This window comes from Choloepus didactylus, chromosome 24 (assembly GCF_015220235.1).
Source record: "Choloepus didactylus isolate mChoDid1 chromosome 24, mChoDid1.pri, whole genome shotgun sequence".
Classification (NCBI taxonomy): Eukaryota; Metazoa; Chordata; class Mammalia; order Pilosa; family Megalonychidae; genus Choloepus; species Choloepus didactylus.
The window spans coordinates 9,408,136-9,432,447 of record NC_051330.1 but is presented as its reverse complement, the minus strand read 5'-3'; the positions used below and the strand labels follow the sequence as shown (position 1 = coordinate 9,432,447).

Here is a 24,312-nt window from a genome sequence, read left to right as displayed (position 1 = left end):
CAAACACTGAGGAAGTCAATTTGACAGAAAAACCTGTTTCTTTTCACAATTGTTGCTTGAGATTACAAAATTTGATTATTTATATAATCAACAAACATTTCCTGAATAACTGATTTTTTTTTTCCTTTTAAATTCTTCTTCCCTTTTAAGGGAACCAATTTATACTCTTTGCTGTGTCTCCGTGGTGACACAGCAATGATTAATTCTAAGTTTTATAGGGTCCTCCAGCTGAAAGAGCTGCCTTTTCATACTCCGATAGTTGAGCATGATGCTTACCGATAAACTCTGAATTACACATCATATCTTCACTGTTTTTGAGCAACAGCCATAAGTAGATGATTCCCCTAAAAAGGTCTTGCAAATTTTAAGGCAATTTCTTACGACTGTGATATCAATCTACCAAACTGTCAAGGGACTTTGTTCTGAGTGGACTTTTAACTTTTACTGTCACATTTTCAGACTGGAAAATTATTTATATAAAATGCATAAGCTTATGAGGCAGGACTGAAGGCAAACAAATGAGCTCCAGAGTGTGCACTATTAGCCAGGATGCTCCTTGGCCTCTTCCACATATCATTTCCCAAGCTTCCCAGTTTGCAAAATATCCGTGATCACAGCGGATCATTAGACAAGGAGTGTGAATGCTGAGAACAAACCTAGTTGAAAATCAACTCAAAGACACTAACAAACGCCTGAACACTTCCTTTCTCATCACCTTTAAAATTGGCTGGACTCTGGACTCCAAAGACTCACACGATTATTTTATGACCTGCAGTCTTTACATGGTTAAGTATCTCCATTTGGGTAAACAGGCGTTACTTTTAAATAGGAAGTGGTAATCTGGCAATTTGCTTTTGGCCATTTCTCGTATCTCACTGCTTTTTTGCCTAGTGATTGCTGGTGATGTGGAGGCTGGAGCATCTTTGAGGCGAGTGTGGCCCGGGAATTCGTTCTGGATTGCAGCATTCCAGCAGGTGAGCCTGCCTAAGAGCCTTAAACTTTCTCTTTCAAAAACCTCCTGACTCCACCGACATCCTGGTCAGAGATGGGAAGGCTGAACCTGGAATTGTGTCCCTCTTCCGTTTTCCAGCTGGCGTTTTGAACCTTTTTGCATGGAATAAGAGGCTCCTGCTTTCCTAAATGCATTGCCCCTGGAGTGCTGCGCCTTGCAGACGCTCACTTTTTCTCTCAATGAGCAATACGTGATTTTATTCTAATTGCCTCGCAGTGGAACTGCTGCTCCATTCTGTAAATAACCACAGGGCGTCAGTCTGGAGAGAGATTAATTCCTTCTCTAACCACGTAAATAAGATTTCGAAAAACTAAAAAGTCATCTAAGAAAATTTTGGGATGCAGCAAATTGTTGATGCAATACAAAATTCTCTGGTAGCTGGGAGGGTGCATGGAAATGAACAGGTGTGTGGAGTTATGTAAGAGAAACTGATCGGGTAGACATTTTTGTGAGACACACTGCAGTGCAGGCAAAGCTGTGATAATTGCTGCCAATGCCACAATGATTATGTAATCAATGCCTTATGACCATAAAAGATAATACTATGATAGTAAAAAGAGCTGCTGTCTACTGCCTCCCAAGGCTATGGAGCAGCAGAAAATAGGTTTTGTGGAATTCAGTGTTGTCAAGAAAGAGAGAAAAGCAAGGTCTAAATTAAAACGATTCTTAAAATGATTAAAGATATAATGTCAACAAGTTAAAAATGAAAACTTAAAAGTGACTTCCAAAGAAGCAAAAGGCACTCAGAAATTGAAAAACCAATCAACAAATCAATCGGAAAAACCTTTTGGCACAGCGGTGTGAAAGTAATTAATGGCACTGAACTGTATATTTAAATGTGGTTTAAAGGGGAAACTTTAGATTGTATATATGACACTAGAATAAAAATTTTTTAAAATTAAAAAAAATACTCAATCCAAAAGCAAGTAAGAAAGAGGATGAAAAAGAACAAAGAACAGATGGTACAAATAGAAAACAAACAAAATGGTAGATTTAATCTTAGATAATGTAAATGGTTTAAACACCCTTTTATAAGATAGAAATTATCAAATTGGATTCAAAAAGAAAAAAAACAGCAAGCAAGGTTAACTACTGCATTCTACAAGAACACCACACTAAATGTATAATATAGATAAATTAAAAGTAAAATAAAGAAAGTTTGGCTATATAAATATGAGACAAAGTAGATTTCAGAACAAGGAATATTACCAGAGATAAAGAAGGATATTTCATAAAGATAAAAGGGTCAATTCATCAGCAGGATATAGCAATTCTAATTATATATGCCTCTAATAATAGAATTCAGAATATATGAAGAAAAACTGATAGAATTGAAAGGAAAAATAGACAAATCCACAATCATAGTTAGATATTTTAGCACTCCTCTTTCAGTCAGAAAATTGTTTGCTGGGGATGTAAATTATTACAGAAATTTGGAGGGCAATCAAAATATTAAAAATGTAAATATGCTTACCCTTGGACTCATCAAATTCACTCGTGTCCTAGACAAATAGTGCGTGCCAGACAGGTATGTCGAGGATTTTTTTTTTTTTGCAGCATTTTTTTTTATGAGTGGAAAATTGGTAACAATCTAAATGTTCACCAGTAGAAGAAAAAAAAAAAAACCTTTTGGCTTCTGTCTTAACCACTCTTATTCAAAAGCAGAAGGAAGTCAGCCTAACATTTCAGCTCCACTGATATTTATTTAACAAAAGTATAAAGAACTGTGTGGCCTTAGTTCAAATGAATTAACAGAACACATATTTATTGAATGCCTACCATTGTGAGATTCTGTGATATTGATGCAAAATTTAAAAATAACTATATTATTTAAGATCTGGTAAGAATTTTACAGCACTGGAAGCACTTTGGTAAGGTTTGCTGGGGACAAAGTGAATTAGAAGGGTAGTAAGAAACTGTAGGAGGAAGTAGCACAATTACTCACAGACTTAGTTGTGTCTGGTATTCCTATCTATAAAATGGGCAAAACAATGCTTACCCTTAAAGGTTTTTTTTGTGTGTGTGAGGTTAAAAGAGTTGATAAATGTAAAGCAGTGCTTTCAATACCCAGTGTGTAGAATTAGGACTTAATCTATAGCACGTGCATGCACACACACACACACACACACACACACACACACACACTCTCTCTTATTTAGTTCTCATTCTTTGTCTTGCAGAGCCATCTCTGTGAAGAGTAAGCGCAGATTTAAAATCTTCTACTTTAATTTCCATTTAACTATTAAATTTACTATTAAATTTGTTTTCATTAAAATTTAGGCACAGTTTTTCTTACCGATATTTTGACAAATAATGTTAATGACTCATTATTTGAGTCATTGAATTCTTTTGCGTAGGGCCAGCCCTTGACAAAATGGGCCACTGAGGTTGGTGGGTTATCCCCTCACTTCTGCCTTTTCAGTAACCTAGTTTGTTCTCCTGGATCTTTTACTTCCCTTGTGCTGCCCCCTCTTCTACCAGCCCACTCCTGGTCCCCAGCCAGAGCCAACCAGAAAATCATTTCCCTGAGACTATCCTGTGAACAGATACTAGCTAAGGTGCTAGTTGCTATGGATTTAAACTGTTACCCACCCGTCCCTGGGTCATTTGCTCTTGACCAGAGGACTCTGGAAACCTTCAAAGTTCAAAAAATGGATTTCTATGAAATAGAGTCACCCTGGGTGGCTTTCAGGGGGATGGAGTGTGGCTTTGTTAGGCGGCAGGTGGGGCACTGCCTGGCATTTCGTAAATTGTGTTGAGAATTGTGGGCTACCACTCATTCTTCCGCTCATCGGGCTGGTTCTGCTTTTTAGGCCATGTATTACTAATTGTTCTTTTCATTTTTAAAATTCTTCAATCAGTTAGCCTCTACTTTCTGAGACACTTTCTTTTGCATGTTGTAATGAACAAAAATGGTGCTAGGAAGCCACATTCTCTTATTGCAATAAAAATTTAATCAGCATTTTAAGTGTTAGGTTTAAAAATGTTGCTCTAGATTTGAGTGTTTTTTAACTAACTCTTTCGATGTGTGGTAACAAAATCTTTCATGTGTTAAAAGTCGAAAGGCAGAGGCTAAGCTATCACCTATCACCGGCATACACCTATTTCTTGGTGAGATCTTAGCACATTTGTATTCCATTAAAAAGGGTAATATATTCATATGGTTTCAATCCTTAAATGCACAAGCAATATGAAGTTTTAATTTCTCATTACAAACCTCTAGAAATGGAAGAAACCATTCAAAGATGTATCTTTTCATAAAAGTTGATTTCTAAATCTGAAGTTTGTCCATAGTGACAAGAGAATCAATCAGGAGTTAGCTCAAGGCCTGCATAGTTTTTGTTGTGTATGAGTTCTGAGTGATTGGATACTCTCTAAGTTAGAGACCAACATGGTCTCCTTCCTTCCTTCCTTCCTTCCTTCCTTCCTTCCTTCCTTCCTTTCTTCCTTCCCTCTTTCCTTCCTATTTATTTTGAGCATCTCTGGTGCTGATGTAGTCCAATAATTTGAATTCCCTGTGGCACCACAGTTTCCAAGCATGAATATGCATAAAAATAACATGGAGATTGTACGGACACCAAGAGTTGAGTTGTCAATCAGACATCTACAGGAATCATAGATCTTACCTAACACCAAACTTTACTAATGATTCCAAAGATACAGGCAATCATTAGGCACAGAGAAACATTCCTTTCCTGGAGGACCCAGGAAAGGCATCATCAGGCATAACTTACTAAAATCCTTTTTTGGGGGGCATTAGGACATGTTTTGATTACAGATTAATATGAAGCTTTCTGAAGAGTACATGCAAAAACTTATTCTCAAAGGCTCCTGATTTTTATTCCACTCATCACACAGATAGAAGATGTCCATATGGCTACTTCCCATCCTCCAAAGAAACTTACCCCATAATCCATAAAATCCAGGCTTAGATGCAATAATCAATCTAGGCACACAAGTATATTCTGCTTAAAACACTCTTTAGATAGGGCGTCCCAGGTATCCAGTAGTAAACACTGTTGGTGTATTTGCAAGAAGGTCTGGCCAAGATTCATCATTCCTAGGTGTCTCCAGCAGAAAGGGGAGAGTCACAGGCTGCTGTTAACCATTTCACTTTCCAGAGATTTTCAGAATCTCCAGAGATTCCGATTCAGGAAGTGTTGGGCACTGACCCACCTCATGTGCAGTTAGGACTCTCACCTGTGCTTGAGTGTTAACCGTCTTCTGAGGCAGCCCGTGTCGTTCTTGTTGACCTGTTCAAACATTCCTCCTAATGTTAGCACAAAATCTATTTATATCGTCTCATCTCCACTTATTGGTCATTTTCCCACCTTGGTATAAACTCTATACACTTACACTTTCTTTTCTTTTTTTTTTAATTTATTGAGATATATTCACATACCATGCAGTCATACAAAACAAATCGTACATTCGATTGTTCACAGTTGTGCATTCATCACCAAAATCAATCCCTGACACCTTCATTACCACACACACAAAAATAACAAGAATAATAATCAAAGTAAAAGAGAGCAATTAAAGTAAAAAAGAACACTGGGTGCCTTTGTTTGTTTGTTTGTTTGTTTCCCCCATTTTTTCTACTCATCCATCCATAAACTAGACAAAGTGGAGTGTGGTCCTTATGGCTTTCCCAATCACATTGTCACCCCTCATAAGCTACATTTTTATACAATTGTCTTCGAGATTCATGGGTTCTGGGTTGTAGTTTAATAGTTTCAGGTATTTACTGCTAGCTACCCCAATTCATTAGAACCTAAAAAGGGTTGTCTAAAGTGTGCGTAAGAGTGCCCACCAGAGTGAACTCTCGGCTCCTTTTGGAATCTCTCTGCCACTGAAGCTTATTTCATTTCCTTTTACTTCCCCCTTTTGATCAAGAAGATACTTAAACTTTCTTTTAAATGGCAACCCTACATGTGATTGATGACCCAATTTCTATCTGACCCTTCATTTTTTTAGGCTAAACAATTCCAGTTCTGAACAGAGTGCATTTTCCTCATCATCATGGCCATGTTGCTTCAACTGATTTCAGTTGTGCATTTTTTTCCAGGGTGAAACTCTAAATTACTTAGTAACTTTGACGAGTGCAGAGTTGATAGAACTATCCCTTAACTCATTGTAAACATTATAGTTTCAATAATTTAGCCTAAAAATAAAATAAATTAATAATTTTCACAGGCTACATTTATTAAGCATCGCATTAGTTTTCTATCCCTGTCATAACAAATTACCACCGATTGGCTTAAAGAGCACGCATTTATTATCTTACAGTTCTGGAAGTCATAAGGTCTTACTCTAAAACCAAGGTGTTGGCAAGGCTGCATTCCTTTCTGGAGTCTGTAGGGGAGGATCATTTCCTTGCCCAATGAGGATGTCGGAAGAATTCAGTTCCTTATGTTTGTAGGATTGAGATCCCTATTTTCTTGCCTGTCAATTGAGTTCCATTCCCAGGTTGTAGAGACCACCCAGTTTCCTTGGCTTGCACCCCAGCCCCCTTCTTCTATCTTCAAAGTCAGAAATGATGGGTTGAGTCCCTTGCTTTAAATCTCTTCTCTACTTTTGTTTTATCTCTCTGACTCAGTTGAACAAGGATCTCCACTTTTAAGAACTCCTGATTAGATTATGCCCACCTGTATAATCTGGGATAATCTCCCCATCTCTAAATAAGTACCCTTAATCACATCTGCAAAGTCCCTTTTGCCATGTAAGGTAACATAGTCACAGATTCAGGGATTAGGGAATGGCTTCTTGTGGGAACCGTTATTCTGCCGACCACCAGCACTTTCCTTGTACCTGACTCCTTGACATTGTGTTTCCTGCTCTTAAGTCTGAAATTAGTGAGTGATCAGGATGGAGAAATGATCTAGATGAAAGTGAAAGTAAATGATTTCTAGTTGATTGGATGACTGTGCCCAAATAGTACTGATTTACCTATGGGATTTACCCTTGGGAAAGAAGGGCACCAGGCAACTTTGGACAAGACTACCCTGGTTTCCAAACTGTGACCTGAGAAATAGACTCATTAATTCATCCAATACAAAATGTCTTGCTATGTTCAGGGCTAGGTGAGGATAAAATCAGGTCAGAAGAGGAAGCAAGACAGATGAAGGTTTTTAGTCAAACCATACGATGATGGTTTTAATAGTTCCTCTTAAAGAGGGGTCAACGAGGTGTAGAGGAGAGAACACTGGTGTCTCACGCCAACTCAAAGATACACCTTGTGAGATTCCAAAGTCTTACCTACATTTTCCAACCCACCTCTTAGAAAATATGGGTTTAGGCTGGAACACTACCTGCAGAATCATTTGATACTATATTGATTAAGACTTTAGTCAATATGACACGACTTTTGTGGTAAATGAAACTCCCAGGAATGCCTGCCCTTTTAGACATACAAGTGTTTCACTTGATGCATGCCATATCGTGTGCTAAATTATACCTTATTGACCTGAGAGAATCAGAAAGTCCCCTGAGGGGCTAACTCACAGGCAGGTAGTGATAGTGGAGAATTATTGAGGTGGTGATGATGAACATTTTACTTAACACAGCCAAATATTAGAAAAGGGGATGCTAATTGTAAAACCATATTGAATAAAACAATATATCTAAAGTGTGTCCTCATATGATTCCCCTTTAGAACTCTTGAAACTCTTCCTCCAGAAGGAACTTTTGAACAGTTTGTTGTGCAGATATTGTTCATACCAATTTGCTTTGTAGAATTATTTGTATACCTCCTGTTCCAGTTTGTTAAAGATGTCATTATGCAAAATACCAGAAATGGATTGGCTTTTTTTAGAAAAAATTCAATTTTATTGAGATATGTTCACATACCATACAATCATCCATGTTGTACAATCAGTTGTTCACGGTACCATCATATAGTTGTGCATTCATCACCACAGTTTTTGAACATCTTCATTACCACACACAAAAAAGAATAAGAATAAAAGTTAAAGTAAAAAAGAACACCCAAAACATCCTACACCACCCATATCTCCCTATTATTCATTTACTTTTTGTCCTCATTTTTCTATTCATCTGTCTATACACTGTATAAAGGGAGCTGGAGCCACAAAGTTTTCACAGTCACATAGTCACACAGTGTAAGCTACATAGTTATACAATCATCTTCAAGAATAAGGGCTACTGGGTTGAAATTCAACAGTTTCAGGTATTTCCTTCGAGCTATTCTAATACACCAAAAACTAAAAAGGGATATCTATATAATGCATAGGAATAACCTCCAGAGTGACCTCTCTACTCCATTTGAAATCTCTCAGCCACTAAAACTTTATTTTGTTCATTTCTCTTCCCCCTTTTGGTCAAGAAGGCTTTCTCCATACTACAATGCCAGGGCCTACCTCATCGCTGCAAGTCATGTCCCACTTTGCCAGGGAGATTTACACCACTGGTAGTCATGTCCCACACAGTGGAGAAGGCAGTGAGTTTACCTGCAGAGTTGGCTTAGAGAGAAAGACCACATCTGAGCAATAAAAGAGGTTCTCTGTTGGTGACTCTTTGGCATGATTTTAAGTAGGCTTAGCCTCTCTTTTGCAGTAACAAACTTCAAAAGGGTGAGCTCCAAGATCAAGGGCTTGGCCTTCTACATTGGTAGCCCCCAATGCTTCTGAGAATACCATTAATTCCCCAGGCAGGGAAAATTAGTATTTCCGTACTTTCCCCCAGTCCCTCAAGGGGGCTTTGCAAACACATTTTTATTCTCTGCCCAAATTACTCTGGGGTGTATTGGGACTTCACACTACCTGTACAAATCAACCAGATTTAACTCCCTATTCAATGTTCCTTGTAATTATGTTGTTTGAATAAACTGACCATACGAGTTTAATCATATAGTGTGTTACAAAAAATACAGATTTTGCACCTAATAAACATCTCTTCCTTTTGTCTCACACAGAAGTTGAAGTTTTAAAAACACCATCAATATTGTCTTTTTCTCTTTAGTCTGATTTACCTTAGTCCTAACCGAGTCCATTTTGTTCATATCTCTAATTGAAGTCTGATCTCTTTTTTTTTTTCAGAGAACTTAACATTTGCTATATGGGATAATGCTGACATTCATAGCTGCCGGACTCTCGCTCTGAGTCTCAGGTGTCACACAGTTACCCAAAGTTCCAGGGACTGACCAGGTTATACCCAAAGAGCTCAATATCTCAGAATTTAGACATATCCATTACAACTCAGGAATAGATGTAACTGCTGTAAGAGCTTACAATCTAGGAACCTTTACAACAAGACTTTCCCTGATAACCTATGCTCTCAGACTCAATTCTCAGAGGTTGCACATTATAGTTAGTCCATATTAGTGAGGCATTATAATGTTTTATTTTTAATTCTGGTTTATTTCACTCAACATACTGTCCTCAATGTCCATTCACCTCACAACTTCAATCCTTCTTGTAGCAGATCAATATTCCATTGTATGTATACACCACAGTTCACCACTCCGTTCATCAGTAGATGTACCCTTAGGCCACCTCTATCTACTGCAAATCGTGAATACTGACACCATAAACCCCACTGTGCAAATGTCCATTTGTGTCCCTCTTTTCAGTTCTTCCAAGTATATACCCAATAACCCAGTTGTAGGATCATATGGCAACCCCATGCTTAGCTTCCTGTGGAACCACCACACTGCTCTCCAGATGGGCTGCACCATTCTACTCCCCCACCAATGGTGATTAGTTACATTCCTTTCTCCACATTTTCTCCAGCACTTGTATCCTTCTGTTTATTTTTTTAGATGTTTTTATTCACACACCATACATTCCATCCTAAGTAAAAAATCAATGGTTCCTTGTACAATCACATAGTTATGCATTCACCACCACTATCTATATAAGGGCATTTCCATTTCTTCCACAAAGAGAGAGGAGGAGGTGAAAAATGTAAAAAGAAAAAAAGAAAAAAAGAAAACAGGACAATGAAAAAGCAACAAAAGAAAAAACAAAAGTAAAATACAATACAATAAAAAAGTCAGACAACACCACCACCAAGAATCCCACAGTCCTCCTTTATATCCCCCTCTTATAGACATTTAGCTTTGGTATATTGCCTTTGTTACAATTAATGGAAGCATATTACAACGTGACTGCTAACTATAGACTCTAGTTTGCATTGATTGCATTTTTTCCACAATACCACCCCATTTTTATCACCTTGCAAAGTTGACATTCATTTGTTCTCGCTCATGTAAAAACATTTGTACATTTAAAAACAATCATTGACCACTCTAGGTTTCACTAAGTTATACAATCCCAGTCTTTATCTACTATCTTTCCTTCTGGTGTCCTACATGCCCCTAAACTTCCTCTTTCAACTGTACTCACAGTCATCTTTGTTCAGTGTACTTACATTATTGTGCTACCATCACCCAAAATTGTGCTCCAAATCTCTCTCTTCTCTCTTTTCCTATCTGCCTGTAGTGCTCCCTTTAATATTTCCTGTAGAGCAGGTATCTTGCTCACAGTTTGTCTGAGAATATTTTAAATTCTCCCTCATTTCTGAAGGTCAGCTTTGCCAGATAGAGAATTCTTGCTTGGCAGTTTTTCTCTTTTAGTATTTTAAATATATCATACCACTGCCTTCTCACCTCCATGGTTTCTACTGAGAAATTCACACATATTCTTATCGCGCTTCCCTTGTATGTGATGGATCAATTTTCTCTTGCTGCTTTCAGAATTCTCTGTTTGTCTTTGACATTTGATAATCTGATTATTAAGTTTCTTGGAGTACGTCTTTTCAGATCTATTCTGTTTGGGGTATGCTGTGCTTCTTGGATCTGTAATTTTATGTCTTTCAAAAGAGATGGGAAATTTTCAGTGATTATTTCCTCTATTATTGCTTCTGCCCCTTTTCTCTTCTCTTCTCTTCTCCTTCTGGGACACCCATGACACATACATTCATGTGTTTCATGTTGTCATTCAGTTCCCTGAGATGCTGCTCATATTTTTACACTCTTTTCCCTATCTTTTCTTTTGTGTGTAATATTTCAGATGTCCTGTCCTCCAGATCATGAATCTTTTCTTCTGCCTCTTCAAATCTGCTGTTGTATGGCTCCATTGGTTTTTTTTTTTTTTCATCTCTTCTATTGTGCCTTTCATTCCCATAAGTTCTGCCAATTGTGTTTTCAAACTTTCAAATTCTTCCTTATGTTTGTCCAATGTCTTCTTTATATCCTTCATCTCTTTTGCCATATCTTCCCTCAACTCATTGATTTGATTTTTAAATTGATTTAGGAGATTTGTTTGATTAATAATTAGTTGTTTCAATTCCTGTATCTCAGTTGAAGTATAAGTTTGTTCCTTTGGGCCATATCTTCATTTTTCCTAGTGTGAACTGTAATTTTTTGTTGTTTAGGTATCTGGTTTCCCTGATTATCCCAATCAGATTTTCCCAGACCAGAGAGGCCCATGTCTCAGGAGAAGGGTGTATTCAGTATCAGGTTTCCCTGAGGATGAGACCCAGCAGATTGTGAGACTTCCCTTGAGGTCTCCTCTAGACTCTGTGCTTTTCCTATCCTGCCCAGCAGGTGGTGCTTGTCAGCCTGCAGCTCCCCACTCATGTAAAGAGGTGTGGTCCCTTTAATTCTCAGTGGATCCTGTCTTGGCCAGGGGCCAAGTGTGTCAGAAGCCAAGCTTAAGTTGTTTCTGGGTTGTTGGTTTTTCTTTTTGTTTTGTTTTCTCTCAGGCCCTGGTGTCTGAGTTCCCTGAGAAAGGGCTGCCACTTGAGCTGGGCCCTGCCTCCCTTTTCTTAGGTAAGATACACCCCTAGGGAGTTATCTTCTACACTTGAATTCCTCCCTTGTCTCTCTGACTCTGTAACTCCACCCTTGCCTGGGTTAGCACTGAGAATTGGAAATGCCTGAGGCTTTCTCTAATGAGCTACTTAGGATGAGAGAAACAAAATGGAAAAAGAGAGAAAGCCCCTTTTCAGAGCCAGTCCTTAGGCCCCCAGTTTCACCAGTCAGCCCGTGTTGGTACCTGATTCTCTGTGCCCCTCTTCATAGGACACAGCTGTTTTCCAGTATTCTGAGCTCAGCTGTCTCCAAAAACCTCTGTTTTTATTCATTGATGTATTTTTTTTATCAGCCCTGTCTCCTTTCTGCCAAGATGGACCTCAGTTTCCTTTCCTGCTTGCTCCAGGTTTATCTGTGCTTGTAGCTTGTATTCAGTAGTCCAAATTTGTTAATTAAAATGGCAATTGGAGCTTGGTTGAGTTACTTTCCCTCGCTCCAGGAAAGTGCTTCTTTATTCCACAGAGAAGTGTTTCAGCTCAGTCCAACAGGCTAGTGGGGGAGGAACACCAGCTCTGCAGTTTGGGGATGTTTACTTACAATTCTATGCTGCAATCTCAGCTATTCCACCGATTCCAGGCTGGTGTACAATGTGTATCCAGTCACGGATGTCCCCCAACAGTTGTTCCAGACTATTTACTAGTTGTTCCTGGATATTTACTAGTTACCCTAGAGGACTAAATAAATTCCACACATTTCTGTGCCACCATCTTGCCCCACCTCCATTTATGAAAACTGGATTGGCTTTTATAAAGGGGATTTATTAGGTTACAAATTTGCTGGTCTAAGGCCATAAAAGTGTCCAAACTAAGGCAGCAACAAGAGGATACCTTCACTGAAGAGAGGCCGATAGCATCCAGAACACCTCTGTCAGCTGGGAAGGCACATGGCTGGTGTCTACTGGTCCTTTGCTCCTGGGTTCTGGTTTCAAACTGGCTTTTCCAAAATGTCTCCGGGCTTCTGTCTCTCTTAGCTTCTCTGTCTCGGCCTCTGTGCTTTTTCTCCCAGGATATTTCTTTCTAAGCATCTGGGGGTCCTCTCTTAGCTTCTCCAGGGCAAACTCTGGGCTTCATCTCTTACCTTAGCATCTCCAAACATCTTTTTGTCGGCATCTCCCAGCATCTCTAAGTATCTGCATCTGTGTTGGCTTTTAGTTTCTCCCAGGGGTGAACTCTGGATTACATATCTTAGCTTCTCTCCAAAATGTGTCTCTCAGTTTCTCTGAGCTCCTTCTCTCTGTGAGCTCTTTAAGGACTCCAGTGAACTAATCAAGACCCACTCTGAATGGGCAGGGTCCATACCTCCATGGAAATAATCTAATCAAAAAGTCTCACCACAGTTGGGTGGGTCACATCTCCATGGAAACATTCAATCAAAAGCTTCCACACTAATCAAAAAACTGATGTCTTCCCCTACAAGATTGCATTAAAGAAAATGGCTTTTGTGAGGGACGTAATAGATTCAAACCAGCACACCTACCTGTTTGAGAAATACTGATGTGGGAAACATTTAAATTCCAAAGTAAATTACATTTTAAGAGTCAGTTGAACTAAAGGTATTTTGTATGTATTTGAATGATCCCATTGTAAGTTCTGGCTTATTGTGGTTCATGATGGCTTTAAGGGGTGAGAAAGAAAATGATGACACTTAAAAACAACATCAAGCATGGCACCTTGTTTTTAGTATTGTTGGTTTTTTGGTTCACTAGTGAAATGGACAAAAGATTATAATCCATTTCCCTGTATCTCTCATCTGCCACTGGTAGATGACACTCAGTATTTTTACTCGCAGATCATTAATGAAGGTACAGAAATACCTATTTTTAAACTTCTCAGTTCCCTTACCATCAAACTTTTCCTAACATAAAATGCACAGTTTGTTTCTCTAAAGAGCTAATAATTGCTATTGAAGATTTGAGGTCTTCTATTTGAGCAAAATATGAACATGTTTCTTCAGGTGTTGTGGTGACACAGATTCCAATCTGTCACCAATATAATTTCCTTTAAAACAATTCACACATGTTTTGTGGTGAAACAGTTGGTTTGGGGAAGCCTGAATCATTTCTAATTACTTTGAGTAACTGGCATACGGTAAACTTGGCCACAATCCTCTTATTCAGAACACTGATTCTTAACCACAGCAGCATTAAATTTGCCATTATCCAGAGTTACATACTGAAATTACTCACAGTACATTACCCTAACCTAAGAAATAGGGAATTTACAAATTTCGGCTTAATGTGACTTTCTGTTATTAAGAGGCTTACAACATAATCAGGAATAGGAGTAAATTAAAAGAAATTAAATGCTGATCTCTTGAGTAGGAAAGAATTTAGACCAAACTTCCAAAGTCTCTGCTTACAATGTGCTTCCACCAGGCTTGAGTTTCCAAAATCACTTTATAACCTGAGTCCACTGCAAAGCCTTTCCTAACATTGAATTTCTCTTTCCCAGGAGTTAATCACTTTTTCATCGTACATCCCACTATTATTGTTAGCATTGTTTACTGTCAGGTTCTTGAAGCTAGAGCTTGCATTTTGTTCGTTATCTCTCTCAGTGCCTATCTTGATAAATATTTCATAAACATTTTAACTTAATTTAGAATTCAGAAAGCATTATATATCACAGTGCAGTTAAAAAAAATATTTCCCTTAAATGGGGATTCCAACAAGATACTTACTACATGGCATGCTGAGCCATCCTTCACAAATTTTTATCTGTGGTCATCATTCACATCATTACCAAGCTAATCTCCATATACTATGAATTTTGCTAAATCCCATCCCTAACCCCCTACTCACTCAGGAATCCATGTTGGCCACTGCCTCATTTCCTTGGTCTGACATTCTGTCTGACCTCATAATAACTACACAAATCTCCACCACTTCCTAAGAGCATCTTCTCCTCACTCTTCTCTAAGGTGTCCCAAGTCTTCCTGTCTTCATGCCTTCCCCTCCTTCCATCGCTTCCACCCTCCTTCCCATGTGACTTGCACTCTCCATCCCTTCCCCCATTCTGTATCTTTTCCATCCTTCAGAGCTGATCTCAAGTTTACTTTCTCTTGGATCTTCTGCAACCCTCACAGTCTTCGTGATCACTCCCTTGTTTTGACACTTTATGATACCAACTGGCTGTACCTCCACATTTGAATGGAACTGGGTGCAGTTATATTTTAATAAGTTTTATTGAGGTATAATTTACATATGCAGTTGAATGAATTTTGACAAATGCGTACAGTCAGGTATCAAAATCATGATATGGTATATTTCCATCATCACAAAAAAGTCCCAGTGCCCCTTTCCAGTCAATCTCTTCTTTTCATCCCTAATCCAAAGCAATGATTTGATTTCTGCCATGATTGTTTTGACTTCTCTAGAATTTTATATACATGGAACAGTGCAGTATATGGACTTTCATGTCGGGATTCTTTGTCTAACAAAATGTTTTTTGAGATTCATCCAAGTTGGAGCATGCATCAGTGGTTTCTTTCTTTCTTTCTTTCTTTTTTTGTCAAGTAGTATTCTATTTTATGGTACAGTACAATTTATTTACCCACTCTCCAGTTGAAGGACATTTATATTCTTTCCAGTCTGGGGCTATTAAGAATAAACTTGCCATGAACACTTGAGTACAGTATTTCATTTTCATTTCTCTTGAATAAATACTTGGGAATCAGACTGCTGATTCATATGGTAAGTGAATGTTTAACTTTAAAAGAAGCAGCTAGCTATGTTATCTTCCTAAGTGGCTGTATAATTTTGCATTCCCGTCACCAAATTATAAGCATTCCAATTACTCCACATCTTTATCCACACTTCTTGTGGATGGTATCACACTATGGTTTTAATTTGCATTTCCCTAATGGATAATGATGTTGAACAACTTTTCTTATACTTATTTGTCATCTATGTATTCTCTTTGGTGTACTGTCTGTTCAAATTTTTTGTCTATTTTTTATTGAATTGTTTGTCTTTCTAATATTGAGTTACAAGAGTTTTCATATATTCTGGATACAAATCCATATTCAGTTATGATTTTATAAATATTTTTTCCACTCAATGGTTGCTTTTTCATTTTCTTAAATGCCATTCAAAGAGCAGACACTTAATTCTGATGAGGTCCAATTTGTCATTTTTTTCTTTTACAGTTAATGTGTTTTACAATTTATATAAGAAATTTCTTCACTCCCAAGGTCATAAAGACTTTCTCCTTTGTTTTCTTCTAGACATTTTATAGTCTTAGCACTCACATTCAGGCCTAATTCATTTTGAGATAATTTTTTGTGTATAGTCTGAGGTAAGAGGTTAAGGTTCAACTTTTTGTACATGAATATCCAGTTATTACAGCACCCTTTACTGAAAAGACTGTTCTTTCCTCCATTGAGTTACCTTGATATCTTAGTTAAAAATCAATAGACCATTTACGTGTGGGTCTATTTCTGGACTCCATATTCTGTTTCATTGATTTATGTGTCTGTTCTTTCACCAATACCAGACTGTCATGATTAATGTAGCTTTATAGCAAGTCTTGAAATCAGGTAAAGTGAGTTTTCCAATTTTGTTCTCTTTTTCAAAATTGTTTTGTTATTCTAAGACACTTGAATTTCCATATAAGCATCAGAATCAGCTTGCCAATGTCTATGAAAAATATTGCCAGAATTTTGCTTAAGATTACATCATATATGTAGATCAATTTGGGCAGAATTGACATCTTAATATTGAATCTTTTAATCATGAACATGATGTAACCCTTCATTCTTTCCTATCTCTTAGCAATGTTTTGTAGTTTTCAAAATACAAATCTTACAAATCTTATTTTGTTAGCTGTATCCATAAGTATTTCATTTTATGGTTTTTGATGCTATTATAATTTTTGAAGTTTCAATTACGAATTGTTTGTTGCTGCAGTATAGAATTACAATTGATTTTTATATATTATTCTTAGATCCTTCAATTTTGCTAAACTCTAGTAATATTTTTGTAGATTATTTTGGGTTTTATACATAGATGGTCATGTCTTAACGAAAAAAGTGACATGTGTTTCTTCCTTTCTAATTTGCATCACTTTTATTTCTTTTCTTGCCTTGTTGCAATGTCTAGGTCCACCAGTACAATGTTGAATAAAAGTGGTGAAAGTGGATATCATTGTCTTGCTCTTGATCTCAGGAAATAAAGTAGTTTAGTTTTTTATCATTAAGTATGAGAATATGGCTGTGTTTTTCAAAGATGCTCTTTCTTATGCTGAGAAAATTCATATTATTCCTAGTTTGCTGAGAATTTTTAATTTCAATGAATATTGATTTTTTAAATGCTTTTTCTGCATCTATTGAGATAATGATATAATTTTTCTTCTTTAGTGAATATGGTGTATTACAGTGACTGATTTTGAATGTTGAGCCAATCTTCCATTCCCAGGATAAACCTCATTTGGTCATGATGCATTATTCTTTATATATGTATTGTTAGATTCAATTTTTCAATGTTTAATTGAGGTGATTTGCATATATGATCATGAGGGATATTTGTTGATAGTTTTGTTTTCTTGTAATAGGCTGATTTTGGTATCTGGGTAATTCTGGCTTCAAAAATGAGTTAAGAATTATTCCCACCTCTTCTATTTTTCTGCACAAGTATTTCTGGCATTGGCATTATTTCTTCCTTAAATGTTTGGTAGCATTCACAGTGAATCCACATGTGCCTAGAGGTTTCTAATAATATATTTGACATAATTATTAGACACAGGCTATTCATGTTATCTATTTCTTCTTGAATGAGCTTTGGAAGTTTGGTTCTTTCAAGGCATTTATCCATTACATTTAAATTGTATAACATTTCCTTATTTTTCCTTTAATATCTATAGGATCTGTAGCAATGTTCCCCTTTCATTCCTGACATTGGAAATTTGTGTCTTACTTTTCCTTCTCAGTTTGTTTCATTGATTTTCTTTACTATTTATGTTTTCTGCTTACTTGTGTTTAATTTTTTCTTATTTTTCTAGTTTTATAAAGTGGAAACTTAGATCATTAATTTGAGACATTTGCTTTTCACTATAAACCTTTTAATTCTATAGATTTCTCTAAGCACTGCTTTAGCTGCATCTCACAAATTTCGATGTGTGTTTTCATTTTCCTCAGTTCAAAACATTTCCTAATCTCCCTTGTAATTTTTACTATGACCCACCAGTTATTTAGAATTGTGTTATTTAATTTCTAAATGCTCAGTGTTCTAGTTTGCTAATGCTGCCAGAATGCAAACCACCAGAGATGGATTGGCTTCTATAAAAGGGGTTTATTTGGTTACACAGTTACGGTCTTAAGGCCATAAAGTGTCCAAGGTAACACATCAGCAGTTGGGTACCTTCACTGGAGGATGGCCAATGGTGTCCGGAAAACCTCTGTTAGCTGGGAAGGCATGTGACTGGCGTCTGCTCCAGAGTTCTGGTTTCAAAATGGCTTTCTCCCAGGACGTTCCTTTCTAGGCTGCAGTTCTTCAAAAATGTCACTTTTAGTTGCACTTGGGGTATTTGTCCTCTCTTAGCTTCTCCAGAGCAAGAGTCTACTTTCAACGGCCATCTTCAAACTGTCTCTCATCTGCAGCTCCTGTGTTTTCTTCAAAGTGTCCCTCTTGGCTGTAGCTCCTCTTCAAAATGTTCACTCTCAGCTGTACTGAGTTCCTTCTGTTTGTCAGCTCATTTATATGGCTCCACTGATCAAGGCCCACCCTGAATGGGTGGGGCCATGCCTCCATGGAAATTATCTCATCAGTTATCACCTACAGTTGGGTGGGGCACATCTCCACAGAAACACTCAAAGAATTACAATCTAATCAACACTGATAACATCTGCCCACACAAGATGACATCAAAGATAATGGCATTTGGGGGACACAAATATTCAAACTGGCAGACTCGGGAACTTTCCAGATGACTTGCTGTAGCTGATTTCTCATTTCATTTCATTGTGGTCAGATAACATACTTAGGATTGTCTCAATCCTTTTGAATTTGAGTCTTGTGTTATGTCTCATAATAAGATCTATCTTTTGGAATGTTCTGTATGCACTTAAAAAGAATGTGTATTATGCTATTTTTGGGTGGAATGTTCTATACATGTCAATTAAGTCAAGTAGATTAATAATGTTGTTAAAGTCTTCTATATCTTCTCCTTATGCTTGTTCTATTAATTACAGAGAAAGGAGTGTTGAAATGCCCAACTATAAGTGTGTATTTGTATATTTGTATTTGTCTATTTGTCTATTTCTCCTTGCAGTTTGTCAGTTTTGCTTTGTATGTTTTGCAGTTCTGCTATTCAGCACATAAATGTTTAAGAGCATATGACCTCATGATTAATTAACGCTGAGGCTCAGTTTACATGTGTAACTGGTTGGTATTATCCCATGGCTCACTGATTCTCTGTTCATTAAAAAAAATTTTTTTTCTCTCTGTTTCTACTGCTATGCCAAGAAGTTCACTAGTCTTTCCTTCTGCAGTGTCTAATCTGATGTTAATCCCCAAAAGTGTATTTTTCATTTAGTATGTTGTATATTTCATGTATAAAAGCTTTATTTGGCTCTTTTTTATATCTTTCATCTCTACCTCCTAGAGCATGTGGAACATACTTATTCCAGCTGCTTGAACATCTTTATCCTCTAATTCTATCATTTCTGTCATTTCTCTGTCTCTTTGTGTAGATTATAGGCCATATTTTCCTGTTTCTTTAAATGTCTGGTAATTTTTGTTTGGATGGTAAACATTGTGAACTTTACATTGTTGAGGGCCAGATTTTGTTATATTTCTTTAAATATTTTTGAGCATTGTTCTGGGATAAGGTTTATGTTTCTTGGAATCAGGTGGATCCTTTGGGATTTTCTTATAAGCTTTTTTATGGCAGGTACAGAGCAGCATTTAATGAGGGGCTGTTTTAGCCCCAGTACTTCCAAGGTGACACACTTCTGAGAATGCTACCCTGTGTATTACAAGGTGTTGCCATTCTGTCTGGTGGGAGCAAAATATTCAAAGCCCATAAAAGCTCTGAGATTTGTTCTGCCCCTTCCTTTCTGGAAGTTCTTCTTCTAATCTCGTGTAGCTTCCTCTTGTGGGAATCCCTGTGTAGTTTTTCTAATTTCTCTGTATGTGGCTCCACCTCTTTTTACTCCACTTTGCCAAAAAGCTGCCTTCTTTTCCTTGAACTCTGTTTGCCTCCTCAATTTAACAAGAACAAGACTGCCACCCTCTGCTTGGGTTACCCCACTCTCCTCTGCAGACTGGAAACTGCTTCTAACAGTAAGATGGGGGGCAAGCAGAACTCATATCATTTCTCATCTCATCTTTTCCTTCCTCTCAGGGGCCATAATCCTGGGCCCTCTATTGTCTAGTGTCTGAAAAATGTTATTTCATATATTCTTGAAATTTGAATAACAGCAAATGTTATTTCATATGTTTCAACTATTTTTTTATAGTTGTTTAGTGCAGTAGGGTACTTTTGGTCCTCATTAATCCATCTTGGCTAGAAGCAGAAGTCTTGCACATGTTTTGATTGATTGATATGTTTAATCTGGTAATGTGATTAGTAAGTTTCTCTCTTTATATGCTTTTGCAACACGGAGCTGTATCTTATGCTTCTTCTGGGCCCTCTAACACACTTGGCTAGACCTGTACACCTGCAGGCAGTTGTGAAAGTACAGAGGTGACCTAGAGCCCATCTGGTCTGTCCAAAGCAGTGCTGGCGAGGCAGCCGAGCAACTTCAAATTAAGGCTCCAAGTATCATGGAAGGGAAGAGGCTGAAGGCTGCCTGATCAGCCACCGCTAAGCAACAAAATGAGAATCAAATTATACAAGGAATATATCTAGAACAACATTTGGAGTGAACATTATGTTATATTGACTCATTCCCCCAAAATGTTGGGTATGAACATTTAATCTGGGTGAGGATTGATGTCTCACGGTGTGATGTAATGCAAGAAGTTTTTACCCTCTCTATCAAGGCCTACACTTTTGTCGTTACTCTTTCCTCTTAACCTTGCTAGGCACACGTAGCAGGAGTGCAGGATAAACAGGAAGAGAATGAGTGAGTGGTTAGCAAGCACACTTGATATGATCAGATCATGTAGACCAAGGATTTTTGTCTGGGGGGATAAGAAAGCAGAACAGAAACCAAGCCAAATAAAGAAAATTGAATATGAGACTAGCAAAGACTTCTTCTTTCTTTCCTGTTTGAGTCTCTTTCAAATGAGAGAGTCCAAAGTCCTTTGTGATCAGAGCCTCCTCCACGGCTTCAGCTCTGTCCCTTCCCAGTCTCCTGGTAAACTTCCTGAGGCCGGGCCCGTTTATTAGCCCTCTTGGCATTCCCGGCACATGGCATGCTCGGTAACTGGGCTTTGGTAGCAATAAAGTTGATTTGGTCGAACTAGTCATGCGACTGTTTTGCAAACATGCATTGCTCGTTATTCCTTTTCAGCCCAGGCTGTGCCAATCATCAGCAGTAGATTGCCCCTTCTCTGCATTCATGTGCCCAAATTCTCCATGGATGCAGTTCATGAGCCCCTCCTCTGTGAGCCTTTCCTAACTGTGTCAGCCTTACTCTTTCTTTCCTGCACCTTGAACCTCCACCCCACCAGATTAGTGGTGTGAACTAGGTTGGGTTGGGATGATCTGTGGCTTTAAAAGTATATATATATATATGACTGCTTACTCCCCTTCGAGGTCAAAGATTCTTATTCAGTATTTTCTCAGGATGACCCTTACAACCAAACTTCAAAAAGTTCTACTTAAGATTCTCACTTGCATACCTGGTTGCAAATCATTGAAGTATATTGGAAACTATATGAAGGCTGGGACTATATATTAAGATTATTATAAACACATCTGTACTTTCGTAGATTTTATTCAGTAGAATCTCACTGAACTTAAATTGAATTTTGTGTGAAGAGTTTTGTGCAAATTGATATCTGTGGTCTTGCTGATATCACTCTTTATACTCTAGATCAGCAGTTGGCAAATTACAGCCATCAGCCAAATCTGGCCTGCTGGCAACCAAATCCAACCAGATTGGCTCTCAGAGAGTATTTGTCTTACTTATAATATATTTTGCTTTAGTCTTTTCTTAGATTCACTTTTACTCTCCTACTATCTCTGCTGGTGAGCCAGAGGGTTGAATCTTCACTCCCCTTCTATCCCAGGCCTGCATTTGCTGCCCAGATCAGGTATCACAATGAGTGAGGTAAGCATTTATTTTATTTTTTGACTGGGAGGATACTTTCTGTTAATTGTGATTATTTGAAAATTGCACAATAACTAACTTTGTCTTTATTTACTTCCCAGGAACCAATGAATTTCAGCAAACTTTATTATGAAAATGAAGATTATTTTTGGACAACTAATAATGGGGATTACTTTTTGGGTGATGAGTCCTTTCTATGTTCCTTAGGGGATGTCAGAAGTTTTTCCAAGTTATTTGTCCCAATTGCTTATTCTTTGATATGTGTCTTTGGTTTACTGGGAAATATTTTAGTGGTGATCACCTTTGCTTTTTATAAGAAAGCCAAGTCTATGACAGATGTTTATCTCTTGAATATGGCCATAGCAGACATACTGTTTGTCCTTACACTCCCATTCTGGGCAGTGAACCATGCTACTGAAGCCTGGGTTTTCAGCAATGCCATGTGCAAACTGATCAGAGGTATCTACTCCATCAACTTTAACTGTGGCATGTTGCTCTTGACCTGTATCACCATGGACCGCTACATTGCCATCGTACAGGCAACCAAATCTTTCAGGCTCAGATCCCAAACACTCGCCCACAATAAAATAATCTGTCTTGTTGTGTGGGTTGTGTCGATCATAATCTCCAGCTCAACTTTCATGTTCTATCAGAAGTACAACATCCAAGGCCATGATGTCTGCGAACCCAAGTACCACAACGTCTCGGACCCCATCAAGTGGAAATTGCTGATGTTGGGGCTTCAGCTCCTTTTTGGTTTCTTTATCCCATTGGTGTTTATGCTCTTTTGCTACATGTTTATTGTCAAAACCTTAGTGCAAGCACAGAATTCTAAAAGGCACAAAGCCATCCGTGTGATTATAGCGGTGGTTCTCGTGTTTCTGATTTGCCAGATTCCTCATAATATGGTACTTCTAGTGACAGCAGCAAATATGGGTAGAATGAACCGAACCTGCAGCAGCGAAAAGCTAATGGGCTACACCAAAATTATCACCGAAGTCTTGGCTTTTCTGCATTGCTGCCTCAACCCTGTGCTATATGCCTTTATTGGTGAGAAGTTTAGAAACTACTTTCTGAAGATCATGAAGGACCTGTGGTGTGTGAGAAGAAAGCATAAGTCAGCAGGCTTCTCTTGCTCCAGGATGTATTCAGAAACCTTCATCTCCAGACAGATCAGCGAGACAGTGGACAACGAGAATGCATCATCCTTCACAATGTAATGTGCTTGTGTAACTGAGAACATTTCTGGAAGTATGTTGGAAACATGCTAGTAGATGAGAGGCAAAAAATAGTCCATGGTCAAAGACATGGAAATGAAGAAATTAAATAAAATGAAGAAAGTGTCCTGACAGCGGATCAGAGATTTAATATGCTAACGGACGATATAAATCTCTGCATGGTGATGGGTAAGGGTAGACTGTCACTAGTGGCATTCCAAAGATTGACTTGACAAAGAATGCTTTGTTGCTCTGGTTGTATATCACAGGGTGGGGATTCCACAAAACAGGTTTGGGAAAAGCTGAGTGAAAGTGGATTCCTTACAAATTTGAAAATTTTCAGAATTATTCATGATGCAGCCATAGACCACGATTACTTCTGGTCCTAGCACAAAATGTTAATGTGGTTTGAAACACCAAAACAGAAACAACAAGAAGTAAAATCCCCACATAACTCATTCTAGGCCAAAGGTTAAACAATTTACCCATCAAAATCTAATAATAAGCAACAAATTTGACCTGCTTGAGTTTTTATCTCATTTTGCTTTTGTGTGTACATGAGATTGGGAAAAAAAAAAAAAAAGAAAATCAAGCTCAAGAATTCATAAACTGGGAAAACTGTGATGGAAGGTTGAAAAGATGGCTGAATAAATATTAGTTTCAGTTGTTACTAAGGGTAAAGACAGTTTGGACTACAACAGGGCATCAGAAAAATAAAAATATATTTCCTATTAAAGACAAACTATTATCTGCAACTGGCAACTCTCCCATAAAATTCTGTAGACTGAAATTTCCATGAAGATTGGACCTATAGTTTTTGTGTTCATAGCTGTATTTATGGTGCCTAGCAGAGTAATTGGCATATAGAAGGGACTTAATAAGTATTTGTTTAATGAATCGTAAGGAAATTGGAATGTATACAGTGCAGTTTAAGGTGTTCAGTGTTTCAAAAAAAATTTGTTATAAAAAGAATAGTTTTTTTTTTTTTATAAAAAAAAGAAGACAAAACTTTGCTGGAACAGGGTAGAGAGAACTTT

The 24,312-nt window shown here is 37.7% G+C and overlaps 1 protein-coding gene across 2 annotated transcripts in view; it reads left to right on the top strand.

Moving 5' to 3' along the window:
• CCR6 (C-C motif chemokine receptor 6) overlaps window positions 1-23,938 on the top strand; it is a 39,619-nt gene extending 15,681 nt beyond the window's left edge. The window contains exons 2-4 of one of the 2 annotated variants that reach the window (XM_037817798.1): window positions 892-974; window positions 21,935-22,058; window positions 22,160-23,938. In XM_037817798.1, the coding sequence (XP_037673726.1) occupies window positions 22,050-22,058; window positions 22,160-23,278 (1,128 nt within the window). In that variant the 5' untranslated portion in view covers window positions 892-974; window positions 21,935-22,049 and the 3' untranslated portion in view covers window positions 23,279-23,938. The remainder of the gene's footprint in view (window positions 1-891; window positions 975-21,934; window positions 22,059-22,159) is intronic. The other variant, XM_037817799.1, reaches the window with a different exon arrangement.
• The last annotated feature ends 374 nt before the right edge of the window (window positions 23,939-24,312 follow it).